The sequence below is a fragment of the Apus apus genome, chromosome 5 (genome assembly GCF_020740795.1).
Source record: "Apus apus isolate bApuApu2 chromosome 5, bApuApu2.pri.cur, whole genome shotgun sequence".
Classification (NCBI taxonomy): Eukaryota; Metazoa; Chordata; class Aves; order Apodiformes; family Apodidae; genus Apus; species Apus apus.
The window spans coordinates 4,212,540-4,236,830 of record NC_067286.1 but is presented as its reverse complement, the minus strand read 5'-3'; the positions used below and the strand labels follow the sequence as shown (position 1 = coordinate 4,236,830).

Below are 24,291 nucleotides of genomic sequence, written 5' to 3'. Positions count from 1 at the left end.
TGTATCCACCAAAATTGACACAAAAATATGGGACTCTTTAGTTGGAGTCTAGAATGAATAATCGATGCACTGACTAATCCCCTTAAAAACAGAATCTGGAATACTGTGTTGCACTCTACCACCTCTTCATAGTCACGAACACAGTAAAAACACACACACCACCCTACAGTCATTCTCACTTGATTAAAATCAATATATGTCATAGATAACAAAGTTAGGACATTCCAGAATCTTCGGCTCAAACTACTAGATAACAAACAGTATTTATGCACTGCTTATCAATACACGTACAATTTGCAGTAAAGAAGTTTATCTGACTAGACTTTTCAAAATTAACAGACATCTAAGTGTGGTGCAATTTCTTTGGAGTGGGTCTACTCAGCACCGGGCTGAGGAGATACCAGTGCCTAGAAACACTCCCTACCATTAGACAACCAAAAATGTACATGCAGATGGAGAAATGCCTGCAAAAACACTGTTCTTCAGAACCTCAGTAACTACAACTAAACTACAAGGGAGTTCCCCAGGAATTCGGTGGGAAGATGGCAAATGCAACCTGATCGCTGGCGAGCGGACTCGAGGTGAGGAGCCCACCAAGGCTCACATGGATCCAGAGGACACATAGCCTGGCAGTACAGAGATGATAAATCTATCGGGGTGCTGAGAGCAGCCCTGGGCTCCCACTGCTGGGAAGGAGCCACATGAGGACTAAGTGAGAGTGCATGGCCCAGCTGACACTGCATCTCCCCAGCTCCTGTGCCCCACGGGACCCACTCTCTGCACCTCTCTGGCAGCGTCCCCCTCCTCACGCCGTGCCTCTCATCTCTTTGTGTTTTGTTCCATTTCTGCAGAAACTACCACACAAATGAACTGGGACTATGATCCATTCAGAATAAGAGCTTTCTATTTTCAGGTTGATTTTCACACTTTAAAAAAAAAAAAAAAAAGAAGAAAATAAAAAGAAGAATTGAGAACACATACACCCCCTCACCACAGGTGCCTGAGAAGGAAAATACTTTTTATGGTCCCTATAAAAATACCTGTCTCCTTGTAATGAAATGTTGTATTTCCTACATAATACAGACCAATACAGGTTTATACAGCAATCTTCAGTGAAACATCACTTCATGCTTGAATGATAATGCAATCTCAGCAAAATATATAAATATATAAATAAATGCAACTACTATAGATATGACTTTCATATGCCCTTCTATGTGATTATACTTTCTTAATTTGAAATACTGACTGGAAAGGTTTTTAAAACACACCAGAGTGTTTCTAAAATAAAAAACAAACAAACAAAAAAAAAAGCAAGCATACAGAGTTGTATGCTTGTAAGCAAACAGACAAAATCTCAGAGGATCAAGTAAAGGCAACTTTCTACTTTCCACAAAACAGAGTGGAAGACACATCCATGTCAAAAAGAGAGTATATTTGTAGTTTCCTTTTAATTCTTTCTTTAAGCCACAGGTCCAAGGAAGAACTGTGAAACACAAAGCAATGGTGGAGCTTGCCAGGGCAGCCAAACCCACTGAGCACCTGCCACTCCCTGCCAAGAACCATCCCCCCCATTCCCAGGAACACCACCTTGTGTTCTCCTGGCTGCTTTGTCCAGTATGAGCCCACTCAGTGCCTGAGCAGCACAGCTCTACCAAGCCAGAAGGAGCTACCAGAGGAACTGGCATCCAGGCTCATCTTTATGAAGGGCTCAGCAGCCATGGCACGACCCTGGCCAGGATCTGCTGAAGATCACAGCACCCCTCTTAGCTACACCAAGCTCTTGTGTGCTCAGCCACCTTGGTGAATCTTACCTGCAACTGCAATTACTCGTGATACTCACTTTCAACACCTTCAAAATAAAGTCTCAAATTTTTATTTTAGCATGGTTTTGTTTTCATTTCATAAGTCCAGCCCAGATGAAAGGTAATGCTACACACTAGGACCAAAGATGTCAGGGCAAGATTTACCTGGTACATATGAAATGTACAGGTATTTTGGTACACACTTACCCTATGTGACAAATGAAATTAAGAAAGTACAATAACTCAGGATCAGGATCTATCTTTACAAGCCTGATTTAGGCCCTTAACTCACATATTCCTGTGTGGATCCCCTGCTCTGGATATGAAAAATTAAAACCTCAAGCTTTTGCCACATGTAGCCCAGACCACATTAGAGAGGGAGGTTGGCTTCACCTCCATTAGAAACAATGTAAGAAAATTACCAGCACGCAGGGGCACACAAAATCACTTAGAGAAAGAAAAGTCTAGTGCTAGGAAAGCAGGCAAAGTTCTTCCAAAACTTATTTTGATGATAGTGGCCAAAATCCATGGTACAAAGGGAAGTTTGTGACCATTTGGACTGGAATTTTAAGCAATTAAAAATATGCACCAGTCCTTGCAAGCTGCATCCAAATTCACCTGGGAACTCATTTTTCTTGAGTAAATGCTTCCATTAGAGAAAAATACTAACATTCAGTTCTAAATCAACTCATGTTTTCTGAAGCAACAACTACGTTTCATCATTCCCTAGCCTGCTTGAATACCTTTTACTTCCTTACTTTGATAAGGAACATACTGCAAAGCACGTTTACTTATTGGCACCTTCTATCATTTTAAAGCTGTTTGTTTCAACGTGGTTTCAGGAGAACCTTTGTACATCGGCTTTGGACAAGAAAGTAGAACTTAACCCTGCAAAAACAGAGAATCTGGATTGCAGCAACAGCAATTAAAGAACCAAATATTGCAGCATATTAGCTTTCACCTTGCTATGGGCGGAATCCAATAAAACTGAAATTTCTATTAAAAACAAAGAAAAATAAAAACCTCAAAACACAGAAAAACCCGCTGTGCCTCTTTTTAAGTCATCAGCTTCCCAAAAATTGAACCAAAAGTAGAAGAAGGATTCAAAAACTAACAAATCTCAGTGTAGACAGCTTCTTAAAGTTGCACAGGATGCAAAACACATAACAGTTCCACAAAACCATTCTGCTCACTTCATTAAAGCCTCCAAATTCAAGTAGGATCCAGTGCACAGACTCCTTTCTGCACATTGGTCCACAAATCTTATTTCAAAGAACTGGTCAAAAAAAGAAGAAAATAAAAAACCCAGAACCCAAAACTACTTTGATACATGCCCACTCATTCATGCTCCTCTAAAACTACTCCACATTCCACAGATCCAAAAGTTCACAGAAGGATCCTGACACCAACCATAGGGATCTTCTCTAGAAATAAGTCACTTCACTGCCAAGCAGGGAAACACTTCAGGTAGTTGTCCCTCCCTGCCCAGCAAAACACAGTTATCTGCAGGTAACACTGGTATTTTAAGCTGTGGGGAAAAAATCCAGTCAAATTTCTCCTTAGATGCAAACAAATCAAAAAGACTTTGCAACATACTGCTACCACAGGAATAGGCAGAGAGGCTCGTATACCCCTCAGAGCAGTATGGGTGATCAACACATCAGCACTAAGGCTCAAGGCAGCCCACACTGCACAGACCCACCAGCCAGCTGCAGTGTACCTAGACAACACCTAAGCCGAGACCCAAGTTCACCTGCCAGGCCTGCTCCTACTCTACACTCCTGTCAAGCCAGGCTAAAGGAAGCTGTGTGCTATTGCGAAGGGCAAATAAATGCTGGCTTACATTAAGGTGCTGAGCAGGCACCACATTGCTCTCTAGGGTCCCTGCACAGGGAGAGTGGTGACCTTGCACCACCTGTCCTACCTGCCAGCAACCCAAAGAGAGGAGTGCAAACGTCTCCCCCTTCTCTTAAAAATTATGCTGCCAGGGAGGACCAAAGAGGGCACAAGGTTTTCTCATGAGCACATCTCTGCTCCTAGGTATTCTCACTGGTACAAAAAGACACTGTAAATGATTTTTGCCTTGCTAGCTCCACTCAGAGCCAGTAATAAGCAGCAGGAAATCATGTCCAGCAGCACAGTTTTCTAAATTATGATTATTCATTACAAACCACTTTTTACATGTTGCTTCAAACACTTTCTCAAGAATAGGATCTGTCTGCAGTGAAATGCTTGGCGATTTTAATATGCAAACCTCCTACAGAGATGATGTCTCATTTTAATTATTGTTTCGGTTTAATGGGTTTTCATTAAATTAGAGGATGGAGCAATTACTAGGGTGAATAGCTAACGTTACAAAGGTAAGTTCCCATGACTATACAGCAAAAGCAGTTCTGCTCAAAGAAGGTAGAAAAAGTGTAATTCAACATATACTCTCCTTTTGCACAACACAAAACCACCCTGACAGTAAGTGCTTGTATATTGTTGTCATGTTGATGTTCATGCTTGTGAAGTAGTTTACGACAAAGTCTCTCCTAACAAAATTAATCTAGCATTTAAAATCATGTATTTCATTCCCTTCAGGAAGCTATTTCAAACCTGATCCTAAGACTCCAGACACTAGGGACAGCAGAATTTTGAGTCACTAAAGAAATCAAGCAGAAACTACTTATCAAATCAGAGTCTCCCCAACCAATAATTTAGTGGCTTAACATCAGACTCTTGAATTCTTGAAAACTGGCCCTATTTGAGCACTAGCTAGAATGACCACACATGTTAATTAAGTCACTGTCAGTGAACCTTTGTTTGCTTTATCAGCATTTCAACCTGAACCATGCAAATTGAGTACTCTGGAACAAACAGAGCAGCAGATATTGCCCAAGACTTGGAAACTAGTAAGTGTCAAGAGAGAAGGCTGCCACCTACATTCCTCAACCCCAGACAGCAAAGGTCCCCTAGGTGACAGAGAAAGTGGTAGCAAAGCCTACATTGAGAGACTGCCCCTCCTTTGCTGCATATGTTTCTAACTCCACGGCCTTTACTTTTGCCACACAAACGGACGGAAAGACAAAGGAAAGTGCTGGAGTCATCTCTCCAGCAGCAGAGGGATGAGTGGCAGGCCTTGGCACACGTACAGTGCAGCCACTGGCCCCATCTTCAAACTTTTTGGCCATTATGGAGCAAAATCAGAAAACCTGAGTAAGTCAAATGGCTTTTCAGCAAGCTTCCAGCCAAGAACAACGCCGCTCATCTTGCTGAGCTCTACATATCACCTGTTGTTAGCCTAGCAGCCTCTTCTCCGTGTTTAAACTATTTTAAGTGGCTACTGAGCTCAGGCTCACCTCCTCAAGTAGGTTCTGTTGTTTCCTCAAGGGACTCGTGCTGAATTCAAGACTATTCACAAGTGAATGATCCCTTAAATTACATGCTTGGTAGAAATACTCCAGAAGTTACACTGCCAGTCAAAGCACATCATCTGCTCTTAAATCATGCGAGTTAATCAAATTACATGTGTTGTTAGTTAATTAGCTCAGGAGTCACCGACTGTATCACCTTTGCCACTGTTTATCTGTATTACAGAAGTTCTCTCATCCTTGTGATAATAAAGATTGCTGTTTGCAAATTTGGAAAACAGTACAAAGACCATAGGCCACACTAGCAACACTGTCACGTACGAACAGAGCCCTTGGCAATGTATGCAACTTGGGGAAAGAGCAGAAATTGCTAAGAATCATTACCAAGATGTTGTCTGTTTTGCAGGAGTGCTGTCCACTTCAGGGGTCTATTTTAGTGTATGTTAAATGCTAATGTAACTCAAAATAATGAGCCACCCAAAAAATACTGTTACTATTCTGGTGTCATGCAAAAGCAAGACAAGCAATTTTTTCCTCCCCTTCTGGAAAACATTTTCAGCTATTCTCAAAGTCACAGATCCAAAAAATAGGGAGTGATTTTATTTTTTTTTTTTTGTTATAACATCTACTGAACTTGACAAAACATGTTCTTCAGCTGCATTTGTTAAAGAAACTTAAGTGAAGATGGTCCCAGAAAATGAGAAGCATCTAGCACCGAAAATCAAGTTTTGCAAATAACTACTAACTGCAGTTTGGACTTAATTCCTCCTACTATAGTGTGTTTGTAATCTAGAAACAAAATGTATTGCTTAATTGTAATATGTAATAATTCTGATTTCTCATTTAGCTCTCTTCCTTTTTACAGGTAACAATAAATGTTGCTCAAACTTTACGGCAACAGTATTAAAAATAAATACAAACAGCAAGTACTTCTGAAGTGCTTTAGGATCCCTAAGTTTAACATGAATAGGACAGATGTAGTCAACAAGTAATCCATAACCTGGATTTTCAAAGAAATTTTAAGTACCAGATCCTATTGAAGGAGAAGAGAAGCCAAATGCCTAAATTATTTTGACAGTGTCGAAAATCTATCTGACTTGAATGAGGCCACACAGAAACCAGAATTTACCTTCCTTCTGAAAGCCTGCATTCTTTAAAGTCTAAATCAAAACTCCAGTTTTAAGTAGTTCATTAACAGGGAAGCTTCAGCAAAAAGAAACCTCTGACTCAATTTCTTCACTTGTACAGAGAGGTTACAATGCTTAATGCTACTTTTGGCAGCTTACAGACCTGGCTACACCTACACAAAGGTTTTAATTTCCAGTCCAGTAAAGCCTTTTATCACATGAATAATCCAGCTAAAGGCAATGAAATTATCCATAAAGTTCAAAGTAAGCATATGCTGAAGTGCTCTCTTGGTTCAAAAACTCCCAGTGACTTGACACTCTCAATAGTTTTTTAATTACTTTTAAAGCATTTAGCTCTTTTATTACTAAAGTCTTACGGGCTTATTTGTTCTCCATATACAATATGTACAAGCATTAAACAAATGCGTTTCATGAACTAATTCTCCCTCCTGTTTTCCTTCCCTCAGAAAAATCACTTCCATGTTATTGCTAAAGCAAATTAAATCCTGGGTGTCTGTTTCATGTATTAACGACATGATAATAGCATGAGGCATAATACATTTGTCAAAGCCCATCTCTACTCAAGTATAATTTCTGCTGTCAGCTTGTTTACGTTCATATTCAATATTCTAGCAGTCTGTCTTTCTTGAAACACACATAAGCATACGTTTATATATTCTCCCAAAATATGTATAAATTCTATTTGTGAAGTGTTCCACACCTCTCCAAAAAGAACCATCAATACAGCTAACACACTTACTCATTCTCCCCAAGTTTTATATGCATTACTTGAGAGATTTAAGAATTTTCAGAAGAGTGTCACAATAATAACTGTTTTATCTTTTTACACCATAATTATGATTTGGAGCATTGCTTCCCTTATTTCACCCAAGCATACCACAACTCATGAATAAAATATGACAACTTTGATAGCATCCATTGCTGTGGGTTCATCCGTAACAGCAAACGTGCTTGGGGTACTAAGAGCTCCCTTTTGCTCCATAAGCCTTTGTTTCTGAAAATAAGCTTTTATTTAAATAGAACTGCCACATGCGGCCCCCTTTTTTGCATTTATTGCCTTTAGCAATAACACCAGCAATAATGTTTACTTTTTTTTTTTTTAATGGCTACATTTTGAAACAATTAGGATGGCATTAAGCTGGAAAGGCAGAATACCCCATCAGAAAGCTGGTACCCACAGGACATCAAAAAACATTAAAAGCACTGCCAGCATCTGAGAACAAAAGGCTAACACAGAGGACCAGGATGCTTAAATGTGTGGGCAATACTATGACAAAAAAGAAACTTAGTTCTGGTTCATAATTAATTACATTGAAGTAACCCTGAACAATTTCCACCATTTCCTGTAACTAGCACTGCACAGAATCCTTCTACCACAACTTCTCAGTAGATTCCCTTAAAAGGAAGACTTGAGATCAAGTGCAGTACATGAGGCTTCCAAATCCTTGGCATTTAGCTAATTATTCTACAAATAACATGCTTTAAGGCTGTGCTGCTTCATTTCCCAAACAGCATGATGAACATCCATAGATACCTCCATAGACAAAGAAAATCATCACACATACACACGCCACTCTCCTCCCACACATCTTGGCTTTGTTATTTTCCCCAATCCCCAGGAAGAGGCTTTAAAATTTCAACATTGTTATGCACAATGAGCCAAAGTGGAGAGAGAGAGAAGCAGAGGCAGGTCTGAATGCCATCTGTAGGATAGTCTGACCTCATAGAAGCAATGAACACTTCACCTCCAAGATTGTCTTATACACGTTGTGTTCTCAGAGCATCTTTGCTACCTTTCAGTTCACTAAAGATTTTAAAAATGGGAAAAAAAAAAAAAAAAAAAAAAGGAGCAACAAAAAGAGGAGGACATGACACAGAACTAAGCTTTACAATACAAACTTGTCCACTGTAGGAGGTGTCTGTTCCCACTGATGCCAAATAGAAAACTCCTACCTTCAGAGGGAGGAGACACTGTACGTGCAAGGGGAGGACAGACTCAGTAAAATAATCCTTGCAGCTCCAGTGATCCTGTATTTTTTCCTATTTATAGCACAGAGGACCCATGGCAAACTCAGCTGTAACTACGTAATACATGTTATCACACAGGGAGGAGGGGGCCAGAAAGACTGTAATGAGAAGTCTTTTAGGAAGCCAAAAGATCAGTGCTCAGCTACAGTATTTATTGCTCCAAAGTAGTGATTCACAGATCCCTGTTGTCAAAATTATAGAATCAAATTTGCTCTTTCAGCAGGTAGGCAACCCACACAATATTAGATGAATGTTTCAGTGGACATCAGGTGCCAAACGACCAATTGTTTTTGTCCAGTCAATTAAAAAAACCCTAATGAACTGCGTTTTGTATCACTGCCACAAAAGGCACGGCAATCACATGATATAATGCTATAAATGAGCACAGTATGACAAGATTACTTCACACCACTCATGAGGCAAAAATGAAAAATAAGAGAAAAAATGTCCCCCTCGTGACATTTATACACCCACACTGCAGGTGGCAAGATTCATCTAGAACTTGGCATTGAAGTAGTCATCAAGTAGCATCCAATATTGATTCTTGATAGGTAGTTCAAGACAGCAGGGTTTTTTCAGCACAGGAAATAGTCCATGCCTGGCTCTTTCCATTAGGTGTGATTATCTCTGCCTCTGTGTACTTTTTAATGGTATAAAATCTTACCAAGAAAAATCATTGTATGTGTTTAAATTCAAGTGACAGCAACTTCAAATAACACCACTTCCTTTTACGCAAAAGCTGTAGCTCTATTTAGAAGTAATTTAATCTAGTAGGATGAGTGTAAATACTCTTATCAAATGGGTAGTAACACATTTCTACTAAAATTGTTTTTAAAATTAAGAGATCCCCTCTTGGGGTCAAAATCAACCCCAGCGAGCCACTTTGCTTCATTGCCTACAGTGAGAAGCCAATTCTTCAGGGTTGCTTTTCCCTGCCTCTGCATTTCAACTCAGCAGTGCCAGGTAATGCTGATTCTGCTCTCTTTTATCCCAGCATCTGTACAGCAACTCAGGCCTGCAGTACCAGGAGCAGGGACTTGCCCTGAATTTGGACAGGGATGCTCAGAGCTGTGCAGAGACTCACAGAATGGTTTGGGTTGGAAGAGACCTAAAAGATCATCTGGTTCCAAACCCCCACCCCCACAAGGGCAGGGACACCTCCCACTAGACCAGGTTGCACAAAGCCCTGTCCAGTCTGGCCTTGAACATTTCCAGGGAGGGGGGACTCACCTCAAGGTAGCACAACTCAGATACTGACTTGGCTTCACCTCAGCTTCCCTGGGCTCTGACCAGCACACAGGCCTATTTGATGAGACGCTACAGAACTATATTCTTCCTCCAGTTTAATACTTGTTTACTAAACAAGTAGCTCATAAAAACCTACGTGCAGTATGACACGACTTAAGACTATCAGTTTGGCAAAATCTCTTGCAGGAAAAAGAACTGTTGTTGTATCTCTGTACAAGAATTTCAAACTGTTATTCCTACTTTTATCCCAATTTATTTACTTTCATTGTAAGGACCTAGAGGCTCACACAGTGTGGTTACTAGCAACCCCCTGTCTGCCCACTGACAAGCAGACACTTTTTGTTTCCTTTCTGCTTATCTTCATCACAAGACTTTGTCAACAGGTTGTCAGAAGCATTTGAGGCTTTTAGCATACTACAGAAATACTTCTCCTCTGCACTTACCACCTCGCAAATGAAGATACACAAGTAGCACAATTATTGTCTCCCAGGAAAGCAAAAATAACTGCCAAGGACAGAGGCAGTATGTGCTCAAGAGTTATTTCCTAATCATTACAGACATGATGGGAAACCCAAAAAATGTCAAGCAACAGAAGGCAGCATGACAACAGTCAGGATGAACACACCAGAAAAAAAAAAAAAAAAAAAAATTGAAATTGGTCACTGTCATGTCATGTGACTAGGTTTCTATTTTAGTCTACACTTACTTGAGGTAGGGTATAGGGATGTCTGAAATAAGAGGATATGGAATGAAAATCTCGGCAAGGATTTACGATTTATACCCTCATGTCAATATGCTGCACAAATGTTACTCCTCAACATGTTTCTAACATAATTTAAACATTAAACAAAAGTGGAAACAGCCCACACTGGATAGGTATATACAAGTATTTTTTTTTTCCAATATTTCTAGTAACTTACAAAGTTAACAGTGGTTTGGTATGTTCAAAGCCTTAAAACACTGTTCAATAATTATATCTCAAGTGATCTTTAACTTCCTCCATAGCAGATGATTCACCTCACTTGCTCCCTCCCAGCTCACTGTATTCCAGTTCCAGATCACTTCCCTGTTCTGAAAAGAGTTGGTTTTGCAAAGGAAAAAACCACTTAGTGTAGTGATTTCCCTGCCCCTCTAAAAAAAATGACATTGTGTATATAAAACACATTAAAACATTAGCTATATTTTAAAAAACAAATACAAATTATAAGCTAGACAGATGCTAAAGCCTCACAGGCAAGCCTTGCTCAAACCTCCAAGGATGCTCATTCCAACACAGTTTTAATTACAGGATCACACCACACTTTCCAGAAAACTCAGTTATTGCAGTGAGCAAAGAGAAAAAAATAGTTACCAAACAAGAATATAAACTTTGGCTTTATTTTTGTTGTTCAAGGTTCACCTTGAACAGTGCATCTACTGTATTTAAATCCTTTTCTGAAGACAGAAGAGACCATGACCAAGTTAATTATTCCAGCACAGTATCCGAGACCTCTACAAATATTAATGAATTCTTTGAACACCACTGTTGTTAAGGAAAAGGGCATTTAGTACCTCAACTTTACAGGTGAACAACCAAAGCACAGCAAAATTAAGGCTCTAAATCACTAATAAAACTGCACTATCCAAGTTGTAGCCTTCAAAAATATTTGTTAAATATTCTCACACATCACAGATACTTTACAGTGCTGCCAGATCTGAACTTTCAGTGCTTTTTCCCCTATTATGCTGCCTTAATGCTGCCTCTACCTTAAGCAAACCATCACCCAATCCTACCCACCTAGTCTAAGACTGCAGTCCTTTGGTTTCCCATCCAGGCCCTAGGTCCCTGCCTCTCTCTCCAAGATGCTTCTCCCTGCTGCTCTCCACAGCTCCCCTTACCATGCTCTTCATCCCTGCACCTCACTCCCTTCTCCTCAGGTCAGTGTCCTTGCTTCGCCCTTGTCACAGCCTCTCTGCCTGGCCATCACCCACGCCCCTCTTGGCCTCCAGCTCTTCACCACACCTGCTTCTCTTCCCTCCACCTCCCTGTCTGAGGCCCGGGTTCCTCGCCCTGCCTGTCACAGTTCATCTCATCTGACTGCTTCTCACCACCCACTGCCCAGCACCAGCCTGTATCACTCCCTGGCTTCCAGGGAAGCCTGTTCATCCCAACTACATTATTGTCACTTTACACACCCCTGAGTTTCCAGCTTTATTTCCCTCTCCTTTCCAGCTTCCACAGAGGTCTGGAAGGGAAAAGGAGAAGGCAGAAATTGCATCCAATATCCCAAAAAGGGATCAAGACTTTGCTCTTCATCCTGCTGGTGGCCACAAGCCCAGAAACCATCCCCACCAGGTAAGTCACACTTACCTCTATCTTCTTGACTGCAGCTAGACCAGCTGTTGATATCTTACTTTAACTCCTATTTTAATGGTGCTTTAAAAAGCAGCTTGGACAAAGGGTAAAAGCACTGAGGGAATTCTCTGGCAACCCTCCAGGATGGTAGGCAGCTGCCACAGCTCCTAAGAGCCAGGCCAGAGCTTGTAAGAGCAGGTGAACATCCCAAGGGATGAGTGCATAAGGGTCGGTGAGGATCCCTCTTCTCCTGAAGGATGGGCCAGGCCCTATTTCTCACCACCCCACAAATCTCCATCACAGGAAGACACGGGCTGGGCTGGTCCCCACCACCTCCGTGCAGCCGCAGGCCTCAAGCAGAGGTGCCCATTGCTGCCTTCAGAGCCAGTGGGTCCTGAAAGAAGGTTGGCTTTGAGTGACCCACCAATTCTGCTGTGCTCCGTGCGAGGAGGATCTCGGAAGCGAGATCTTCGGGGAAAGAGAAGGGAAACAGCCAGAATTTAACACCAAGGAAGCAGCACGGCCGAAGTGCTACCACGTGATCAGGGCGAGAGGCTGACCCACACCTCAGATGTGGATACTGTCTTTACTTGTACACACAAACGTGTTGTATTTGACAGCCACTGCCTTTCCCTCTTCTGAGGGCCCAGGAATCCAGGACAGGTGCCCCACAGGCAATATGGGGTAAAACAACCCCAAAATTCACTCCACTCCTGCGGACACCTGCACAGACTCGCATGACAGGGCATGTAACAGGGAAAAACAACTTCACTCTTCCCTTAAAAAAAAAAAAGTTCACGACTTCAAGGATTTTGTGGAGTTTGCATGAAGATATACACGTGCCAGGTGTGAGGTGCAGGGCACCTCTGTGAGAAGAGGCGGCAGACGTGGCTTGTTCCAGCCACTTCCAACAGCCCCACCTCAGGGCACAGCCCAGGCCCTCCTCCTGGCTAGTGGCACCTCAGGGAAAGCGTATTCCATGATACTTGTACTGTTCAGATACTACCAGGCATGGGAAAGGCACTAGAGCTGCTCTCTTCTACAACAGCTGAAGGCAGCACAAAGATTGAGTCACTCACGTTGTGCCTCCCTATTTTTTCTGCTTCTCCAAGATTTCTTCCTCTGCAATAATGATACTGCTTATACTTAGTATTTGCTCCAAACACACCAGGAGAGATCCCAGACAGCAATGATTCTCATTGCATTATCTCATGTAAAGAGGGAACGATGCTCTGAACTCTCAAATTCAAGTTTATCTCTCCTACTCACTGCAGACCTCCCTGCCATCCACCCCAGGAAGAGTAATTGCAAGTTTCCTCCTCCAGCTGTGATCTGCTTCCTCTTGTTCAGCTCTGCAGCTCATACATCTTGCACGTTACACTGGCGTATCTGAGTTTTAACACTTTAAGTGGATTAAAACTTTGGCTATAGCACACAGGTCACTGAGACTCAGGTAAGAAGACATTGACACACTGATGAACAAAGGCAGCAACCTACTCACTAGCCCTTGAATTTACTGATTGCACCTCAGTGCCCATCTACTGCTCCACATACGTAGCCAGGGAATAACAAGTGTCTCCTGAAGACTGTGCTAGCAGAAACACAGCTAACATCCCTGATACAAAGGGCACATGCCCACTCCTGACAACATCAAACACCTCAGACTTTGCACTGCAGAAGCTGACTTTTAAGACTTGGGACTTCTAGGGAGAGACCTGGAAACACCTCTACTCTCTAAGCAAGGACTTAGCAAGCCAAAGTGTCATAAAAAATAATTCAGGATCCATAAAATACTGAAAGGAAACACCAACTGAGAGGGATGTACCATATCTGGAAGCTGAAGCGAGTCTGCTGGGAGGTACCTCTTCCTGCCCTGGAACTGCAGCTTTGCTCTCTCTTTCGTCCTGAAACAGGATGGCCCTTTTGCTTCAGGCATTTATCAAGATTCACTCTTTTCTCACCAAATATTTCTCACAAAAACATGGCTTTTCTTTGCACTTTAAGATACTTGTTATTCTTTCACCTTTCCTGTTAGAGCCACAACCAAACAGGAACAAACTTAGCAGTCACCAGTACAAAGTGGGAAGGAGAAGCACGACCAAACTGTGCTACATGAGCTCCAGGCCAGGTGTTTCTCTTATAAATCCAGTGGATGTTTAATATAGGTAAAGAAATTGTCAAGGAAGAAAGGACTACTTGTAGCTAGATTTTTAACAGTACTTGGTCGTTCAATTTACATAGTATACATAGTAAAAAGAGCATTCCTAATTCAAAGGCTAAGTTGAAAAATACTGCCAGATTTCTAGGAATGGAAACAGCAAAGCCTTAATAAACTTCTTGGGGGAATCACTTTATATATAAAGGCTTTAAGCCTCTGCTAGCTCAAAACAAGTGATGAGAGAAGAATTACAAAGAAATGGACACAGCTGACAGGTCATTAAAGGAATAAAATTTTACTTCTCCAATGAGAACTGAGCACAGAACAAAAGTCAAACTGGTTAAGGTAGTCACATAATGCAGCAGCTAGGTTAAAAATGTGGTCCAGTCACCTAGAAACAGGATGACCAGTTAAGCACCTCTTCTTGCTTTATTTATAATGAGTCTTTCTCTGCCACTGAATTCAAGAACCTGAAGAGGTTTTCACCTACAGGGTCAAAGCAAGCCCTGGACCGAGTCCCACTAAGCAAGCCATGGCTCAGTGTTTCTTAATGTGCTAAAACGAATACTAGAATCCTGTTCTAGGAATTTCAGTATCATTTTGCCATGTTTGTAAGATACAATTTACAGGTGTCTATCACGTCATGCTTCTAAGATGTTCTTATGATGTGTTTGGTGGACGATTAAAAATTTCAATACATTTATTCGAGGGAGATTTCCCACCCACCCCCAGAAATACTTCCTTGAATCCTTTGGATCTCCTAGCTGGAGATGTGGAGTCAAACACCAGGATCTGGGGTACCCCATTCCCCAAGAGCACTAGTCAAGAATCTCCACTTGCCCTCCTTTATTCCTTCATGCTAGAACAACTCTTCTGGAGACCAAGACTTATTCCCCACTCTTTCTTGTGTAAATAAATGAAAGATAAACAGTTAAGACACCATAATGTTAAGGACCTTAGGAGTCAGACTGCAGAACTGTAATTGTGAGTTGGATACCTACATTGAATCTAATTCACAGTGTCAGCACTTATACTGCTTTTTGGAGTCCTCTTATCTCCATTTCAGAGAGAATGAAACTGAAACACACAAATAATGGAAATGATCAATCAAAAGCCCAGCTGAAATACTCTAATAATCGAAGTCCTTGCCCAACAGGACCACTCAGATGACAACACTTAATTACAGGCTTCTTTGCCTTTCTGAATTAGGATCAGATTTGCGTGCCCAAAGGCAGCCCACATCTCTCAATTGCCACTTTGGTTCTATCATGCTGTCACACGATTTGCAATGGAGCTGAATATGTTTCTTTGCCTGTAAAGCTGCTTCACAAGGAAATTCAAGTTTCAGCTGTTACTACCGATATTACTATAAAATCTGAACACTCCACTGGCTTCACTGGGGTTGTCTTAGACTGAAAGTGCTAACTCTGCATGGAAAAGAGTCCTGCTACATTTTCCCTAGGATAAATCAAATCACTACATCGCTCCCCAGAAACTTTGGAACTAACAATATGTAACTTACTGTAAGAAAGCTAACATCACTGATCAAAAATCTAATTTAAAATAATGGTTTCTCTTTTGTTAATATCTTCCCATCACCTCCATTCTTCATCTCTTCTCTTTGCCTCTAAATGCAACTGAAAGAATGCCAAAACTTTTCAAATAATTTAATTCACAGAAAAAGAATCCTGCTCAGGAAAACAATCCACATTTTCACTACAGCAGTGTACACAGCTGTCTGGGTTGGGGAAAAAATATCATTTCTATATGTCAAAGATGAAGACTTCCAGGGACACACAAAAGAACATCCTCCATTTGAAAAGCTCTAGTGAAGCCATTTTAGGAAATATATAAGACAGACAAGAATCCACAGGGAACCTTTGTGTAAGGTCAGAGCCCTGTTATACTGCTGTAAGGGCACTGCCAGCAGTGATGGGCAAACTGCCCCTACGAGCACTGCACACCAAAGAACGCGCTCAGACTCTTCTCCTCGTTTCCTAAACTATGAAAATCCTCAGGGGTGAAAGCACATGAGTGAAGAGGTCTTCTAACGTGGCACCATGCTCAGCAATCAGCCTGTCAGGTAAAACAGGTCTTCCCCTGCCCAGAGCCCCAGAGGTGACACTGGAGGAGGGGGGCACAGTGAGGCACAGCACGCGTTAACTACTGACTAATCAAAGCAAAGCTTTGCTGAAAGCACCACATCTTGGAGACTGGAATAGCTGGTCCAAGAGGACAGTAATTTTGAAACTAAGCACTCGTTTCCAGTCTTCTCCCTACTCTGGGAGTGTCAAGCTGGCTGGGTTTTGTTGCGTTTTTTTTGTGAAGCTCCCTGGGGAAAAGTATTACTTCTTAGACAGAGTAGCTGCCCATACATTGCCTTGAGTTCTATGTGAATTTTACTGTACAGCAAGATATAAAAACAACAAAAAAACAACAACAACACAAAATCAAAACAAAGTATCTCCTGGTTCCAGCCAAAGGACCTGGCACACAGCCAAGCTGTAGCTGTAAAATAAGTCACCTCTGTTAGTAAAAGGGAATTCATACAGCTGCTGACATTTAACAAATAACAGATAGAACAAGAAGGGAAGCAGCCAACAGAGGGGTCTTAGACTTCCATCCCATCTGACAGCAGCAGCAAAAGACCCCTCGCAGACCTCTCCCAGGATGGACTAATACAGCAAAGGTCTGCAGCTCTCTCCCAGCCCACAGGCTGATGAGCTTAACTGAAGAGAATTTTCCTGAGTCATCATCCAAGAAGTTCTATACTAGAGGCAATATTGAAGCACAGAGCTATTCTTGTGTGCATTAGCAAGAAGGATTTCTGTTGTGGGAATTAAAATAGCTTTAATTACCTAACCACATACAGCAAATTTCAGTGCTTCCCGTGAACCTGTGTCTTCCAATTTATGTGAATTTTACAAGCTCTAGCTTCTTTACTCTAGTCTTCCCTGAGTTTGTAAACTACAGGTGAGATCCTCCAAGGCAAAAAGAACTGAATATCCATAATCTTCACCATAAGCCTTTCAAAAATCCTTTCAGTATCACTGGTTTCAATCAGTGTCCTGAAAAACTTATCTCAGTCTTCTTCCCTGCAGCTCTGACTGCCAGCCTGTGAAAACTCACCATCACAGCTCATCAGTGCAGTTGTAATTAGCTGCACAAATAGCAACTGGAAATACTAAAAATATTTTCAGTCACTTAGGCCCTTGCAGTCCTTAGAGGAATGCCTGTACTTCCATATTTTTTGTCCATAATACACAAACCTGGGGTCAGGCTATCAGAAGAAAAACAACTGATATCTTTAAAATAATAAATTAATGCCTTTCTTCTGGATGCTAACTTGGGAATCAGTGAAAATTATGCTACTCATTGCGTCATAAAAGATTGGAAATATCACTAACAAATTCTGAGAAGGTCTCCAGAAGTCTCTCTGCTCTGGCTCCTAAAGTGACCTTGGCCAGGTAAAGAACAAACTAAGATTAGAGATCCACTTACTATTATTTACAAAGAGGTCAGTTAGCATTGCAGATCCAGAATAAAAGCTAAATAAGATCATAGTCATTTGCCTCTAAAAACAGCTACAGAGGGTGAATATCAGAAAAACACCAACATGCACATAAAGCACAGCAAAGAAAAAAACAACAAATGTAGGAAGTCTCCACAATCAAAATGTTCCCACCTGTGCTTTAATGTGCATGTTAATCTCAACTGATACAGATGCCTTTCTTGCCTAATAAGCATGTTGTAGCAACTCAGTGCTTCCACCCATGGGACATTGTGTCTTAATCTGGTTCTTACTTAAGTCTGTAATAAAACTTTTTAAAATTCACACAGAATTTCACTCAGTAAAAACACACACACAAAAAAAAACCACCACCATTTAAAAACACTACATCTTGGACAGTTAAATACAATACTGTTCCATTTTCTCACTTGGTCAGTTTTTGCAGAGTTGATGAAAAACTTGCTACATGTTACTGATCAGTGTTAACACATGAAATGCTTTCTCATAGTTACATACTTCAGCTGTGTGTGTCTCTGCACGTGTACAGTCACAGTCAGGAATACACCTGAGTCCATGCCTTGGAGCCAATTTGAGCAGTAATACTGGGGCTTGTTGAAATCCTACCCAAAAATACTCTCAACTGCCTGACAGCACATTAAAAAAAAAAATAACATCCATACATATTTCTGGGAAGTAACAAGGACTATTACCAAAAAATTAAAATAAAGTAACAGCTAAGTAAGCCCACCATTAGAGGGAATCAGTTAGGCATCAAAGCTCTTATGAGCTCATGCAGGCAGAAGTGAGATAAGAGAATTGAGGACATTTGTCTTACCTTGAAATAAAAAAGCTTTGCTGGCATTGTGTAGTCCTGACACTTGTGTTACCCCAAGGGTTGTATTCACAAGATCCAGTTCTGTGATAATATCAATTTGTAAGTCAGGATCCATTCCAAATCCTACAGCTGTTGGAGGCACAGAGAGAAAAAGAGATCAATTTTTATTTCAAATCAGGTAATGAAAGGAATGGAGAAGAATACCTGGTGCAGACATATCTAGTGCCTTCACACTCACACACTGCATACAGTAATTACTTCTAAGACAATAATTCTGCTGCAGGAAAGAGAAGATATTATTTTCCAATTCTTTCAATTAAACTATTTCACAGATTTTACTACACACAAGTTAAAGCATTCCAAAAGTGCTACATTAATCCAGTATCTTCATAAGGCTAATGAGTAATAAATAAATAAATGCATATCCACCTATGCAAAAAGATGAAAGAGATTTGCAGCATTCACCTACTGGCCACATGATTTCCAGGGAGATGTAAGGGATGAAAACTCTTCTCACATTTCACACCAAGCTGCAACTAACAGGCCAGGTCCCACAGCTCCTAGTCTAACCATCATCTGTTTTTTCTATTGGACTAAATGACCCTGGAGGAGACAGAGTAGCAGGGCAAAGGATGGCACCCTGTAATCCAAGAGCCCCAGGTGACTCACAAAACTGTTTGATATTGCTTTGGAAGCACACCACCATGTTTCAGCACAGCCAGGGCCTCTGAAGCCTGCCAAAGCCCACCTAGAGACAGCAGTCATTCTTTCACCTGAACCAGCAGCAGCACCTTCTGGTCTGCAGGAGCACCATTGGTGGTAGCACAAATCTAAATCTAAAATATAGAAATGGCTTATGCCCAGGATAAGGCTGGGCACCCCTTCAACTAGTAGGGACCTGGTGGAATTGACAAAAAAGACACACTCCAGCATTTTAAAGTTGCTGTGTTCAGAAGTTCAGGGAAACTTGATAGAAGAGGCCATCCTGACCATCACAGAACCACAGAATCTTAGGGGTTGGAAGGGACCTCAAAAGATCATCTAGTCCAACCCCCCTGCCAGAGCAGGACCACCCAGAGACCATGGTTTCTCTCTCAACATAGCAGTAAGTGTGAGCAGAAGTTGTGTGTCTGGGACATAGGATAAATATCTCATGTGGGATGTAAGCACTCTCCTAATGAAATTTTTCAGTAACATCATCAGTAAAGGGAACAGGCTCCACGAATGAAAACCTGACAGAGCTGAAGTCAATGATAAAGACTCACTGACTTGCACAGAGCAAGGACATTACCTGTAAAACAGATTCAGATTCATTTCCACTAAGTGGACTTCACACTTGGGTCTAAATAGGTTCACCTGCTATTCCAGAACTGTGCTTCTGGAGCAGCCTCACAGCAAATATTCTAGTCTGATTCTTTGAAAGGCTCTAAGAATTTACTGAGGTGTACAGAACAGACAAGAAGTTACATATCCTACTCATAAATCACCTGTACCACAGGACATTCTCCTTTCCCTTACTCAGTCAGAATAATGTGTTGTGCTAATGCAGAGGATACTACTGCACAGGGGTAGAGTAGTAAACAAGTATTGAAAAGACAGCTTGAAGAGGTGTCTAGCAACCCTACTTTACAATGAAAATTAAAATCTAGAGGCATCTGGCAGAACCGAAGCTCTGAAAGTGCTGACATACCCAAGTGAGTACAAACACAGTCCTCTTTCACAAGGATGTGAGGACGAGTACCTTTTTGGAGAATACTGAAATTAGATATTATGAACCAAGAAAACTTCTCCAAAGGTAAAAACTTCCCAGATAATCAGCAACTTCAGGCTTTTAGTACTGTCTTTGACTTCACCCACCCTAGACCCTCAGGCACACAACTGCAGCTGTGCACACTAACAGACCAAGAACATCTTCCCCTTTAGAAGGAACAGAGGCATCAAAAACACAGCCAGCCAGCTCTTCTGGTCCCAAACCACTCACAGTCAAGATAATGCTGAAGAAATGTACCCACCCTGCTACAAGCCAACATTTGCCAGCAACTGCTTTCCTTTAGTGTACCTGCCTCTGATCAACAGGAGAGAACTTACTGACCTATTGATTCCCAACCTACAGCAACTCATCCAGTGCAAGGACTGCAACCTACAAACTCCAGACACAAACATACATATACATCTAGGGAGCAGTCTTCCTTGGAAAAAATGAAAAAAACCAAAATATTGTTTTAGAAGAAATAACAGAAGAACTTAGAATTTCTTCTGAAGTTCACATTCAGAAGAAAAGTAGCACGCTGTAAATCATGTGAACTTCTCTATCAGGAAGGCAGCATCTGCTGTCCCTGCCAAGAACAGAGTATGCTGTTCCTCACCCAAAAGGGTTTAGATCTATTCAGTTCAGCAAAAACCTACTAATATGAAGGAAGGTCAAGTAGGTCCTAACACTTGCCCAACAGAAATGACAAACTACGTCCAGTAAGACAAATCTTGACCCCACTAAAGTCAGCAAAAGCTTTGCCACGGACATCAACAGGGTGAGGACAGAAACCACATCTAGCAAGTATAGGCACTCCCATAAATCACAGTAGCTCCACTGCTCCATTAAAGCTGTTTATTCCAGCCCGAATACCCAAGGCTCAACAAGTATAGATCACTGTAGCTCCACAGGCTTCGATTTATGCCAGTGAAGGATCATGTGTGACAACTTCAGCGTGCCCCCTTCCAGCTTCTCGAATGCTTTCAAAAGCAGACACTATTTTGAATGTCAAAGCAACTGTTTAGCATGAGCACATACTGCTTTAAATACCTAGTCCTTTTCCCCGTGCTGGCTCGTCAAACTGCAGCAGGCACTCACAAGCGTGGTTAATAATTAATAAACAACAAATCAGCAGCTTCAGTATGATAACCAAGTCTCTTTTTCCCCTGTGATCTCCCACAGTCTATCAGAAAGATACCACAGGCATATCAACCACACTTGCTGCTTGTATTTGATGCTGCCTCTCTTCAGTGGAACAAGAAGCTAGAAATACCTTTCTGATGTAAAAATTAACCATCGCCTGCTCTCACTGGAGAACTGTGCAAAGCTTGGGCCCGATCCTGCCCAACGTTTCCTTCAATTCCTATTTAAAGTAATTGGGGCACTCCCCTTTAAATCAGGGGCTTACACAAGCATAACTCCCAATTATTCAGTCAGGTGGGCAGGAACAGAAATTACCTCAGGAATCGGTGGATTTGGCCGAATGTGAACTGAAGGCACTACAGCAGATTAGAGGATTAAGCTATATAATTATGAATGATGTCACTGGGAAATCCCTAAAAGAAATTAATTCTGCCTTACAGCTCCGACAGCTTGTATTCCCTGCTAGCACCTCTATCACCTACACCCAAGCACCAACCATGCCAGGCTCTATCTAGCTACTGTGCAGCCGTGCAACGGATGCAGCACATTTATCATTTCCCTGACATGTGTAACACGGCATTCAGGGATAGAAAAACTTTAAGCACACTCAAGACGACCAAGTCGTTTCCACGTTCCCGTGTGCAAGCATTCACACGGTAAAGAGTAGGCTCCAGGAGAGGCATTTTGCTCTGATCAGAGCTTCAACAGCAATTGTTGCACACAAAGAACTTTCCGAGTGGCTTTGAAATTCCAAGTAGTGGAGTTTTCGGTCCTACTGACCACGGCAAACGTTTGTGTGCATTACTGGGGGCAATATCACCAGGAAAAGGACAGGCGGTATTTTCTTGCAACTAATTTTACGCCACACCTCTCAAGACCTGTAGATTTGTATTAGGTAAAAAAATTACCGTAAGAATAATCATCATTTTAAAACACGGCTTCCTTTGCGCTGCTGACAATTCTGCCGGCTGATTTCCTTCAGAACAGCTACAAGCACCACCGGGAAACGTCCCCCTCTCGAGCTCCACCGGAGGCAAAGCGGTACCCGGGGCAAGGGGAAAAAGAACAAAGCCTCCACAAGGAACAAGCAAACGGCACCGGGTCGCGCCGCGCTGCAGGAATAAGGCAGCGGGCGCAGCACCGGCAGGAATACCACGCTTCCAGCTCGCCTCCCGCCTCTACCGCGGCTTCCCCCGCAACCCGCCACCGGCACCGCGCAGCGCCCGGCGGGACCCCCGGCTCCCCGCTCCCGTCCCCGCGGGGCGCAGCGCACACGCCGCTTTCGGAAAACTTTCCCCTCGCCCACCCCACGGCACCCGCCGAGCGGTCTCCTCCCGCGGCTCCCCGCTGAGGACGAGCCGGGATGCTCTCCGCGGATACCCGCGCCGGCTCCGCGCAGCGCAGCGCGGGGCGGCCGGGCCCGACCGCGGCTGCAGCCGGCAGAGCAGGAGCCTCTCCCGGTCCCCTCCGCGGGCACAGCCTCCCCTCCCACCCCGCAGCCCCACAAAACTTTCCTCCCCGGCCCCCGCTCCCCGAGGAAGCGGGCAGGGACGGACACCGACCCCGCATCCCCACCCCGGCCCCTCACCTGCCCCGGCGGCGGCCGCACACGCCCAGAGGAGCAGGAGCAGACCCATCGGCGCGGCGCGGGCGGCAGCGCCCGCCTCTCTCCTCCCTCCCTCCCGGCAGCTGCTGCGGAGCCGCGCCGAGCCCAGCGGAGCCCAGCGCTGCCTCTCGACGCGCCGAGCGGCTCCGGCTCCGCCCGCTGCCCAGGCGCGGCCCCGCCGCCCCCGCACAGGGGGGTCCCCGCCCGCCCCCCGCCGTCACGCGTGGCCCCCCCCCCCCCGCGGGCCTCGCCAGCGCCGCCGCCCGGCCACGGAGCAGCGCAGGGGACCCCCCAACCCCGGCAGATCCCATCCATCCATCCATCCCTCCTTCCCATCCCAGCCTCCTCCATCGCCCTCTCTACACGGTGCGTGCTGGGATCGGGGGCCGGCCCTTCTCCCCCGAAAGGTGAATTCCCTCTCGCCGCACCCTCCTTGCTCTCGGTATAAAAACAGTAAGAATCAAACCCTGAACTATTTAATCTTAGTATTTATGTCTGGTATGAATAAAAAATAAAGACCAGAAGTTCTAAGATACAAGACAGAAACCTCTACCGTTCTGAAGGCTCCTTGCGTGTCCTTGCTCAACTCACTGAACTGCTCTTTCATGCCTCTCACATGCAAAAGGAAGGTAAAGTATTTAAAGATACTTGTGAGTCATCCAAGAGTCTGCTCTGCTGGCTGTTTTAAAACCTGTCTTCAAATATTCCTTCCCTCCAGCCTTTAATTCGGCTGGGTCCTTGGCAAGAGACAGACCCCCACATGCATCGATTATAGGCAATCCCTCCCCTCTAGAACACCTGAGTCAAATTTGAAGTAGAGATTACAGGCCCCAGGTCAAGCCCCCACCCCCCAACAGGAGCAGGGGGAGATGTCCAGCTGATGTAGATTTACTACCGTTCAAATCAAGCCCTTTCAGCTGTAAAGCCAGAGGATCCCCCTTCTCTGCTGCCTTCGCCTCATCACATTGTGGTTTTTAGTTCAGCACAAGGAAAATTCCAGCCACCTGGAGTGTAAAATAATAAACTGTCCGTTTGGATAAAGTTAGAATGACATAGGAAAAAAAAAAAAGTCCAAATCCATACCTGTCTTAGAGAGCAGCTGTATTTGCACACCTCTGCAAGAGCAAAGAGTATAACTTGGTTGACTAATTACTTAATTAGTAAGATCTCTGAAAACAGCTGTTCCTGGCAGCAAGCAAGGTAATGCACTCCAGGAAAGCTCTGGGGAGGTCATTCCAAAAGCCTCTCAGGAATTTGGCTCCAGTGTAGCAAGTGAGCTTTTACTCAAAAATAACTTTGTATCTTCTTCCTTTTGTTTAGGATGCCACCCCAGTAGCACCACTCTTACCCATGGAGCACACAAGCCTATCT

At 43.1% G+C, this 24,291-nt stretch overlaps 1 protein-coding gene across 4 annotated transcripts in view; it reads right to left on the bottom strand.

Annotated features, from left to right (window-relative positions):
* NELL1 (neural EGFL like 1) overlaps positions 1–22,966 on the bottom strand; it is a 287,360-nt gene extending 264,394 nt beyond the window's left edge. For 3 of the 4 annotated variants that reach the window (XM_051622049.1, XM_051622050.1, XM_051622051.1), the window contains exons 1-2: positions 22,223–22,274; positions 18,422–18,550 (exon numbers count right to left, since the gene is read on the bottom strand). In XM_051622049.1, the coding sequence (XP_051478009.1) occupies positions 18,422–18,536 (115 nt within the window). In that variant the 5' untranslated portion in view covers positions 18,537–18,550; positions 22,223–22,274. Of the gene's footprint in view, positions 1–18,421; positions 18,551–22,222; positions 22,275–22,902 lie in introns of those variants that run through there. The other variant, XM_051622053.1, reaches the window with a different exon arrangement.
* Positions 22,967–24,291: the final 1,325 nt, after the last annotated feature.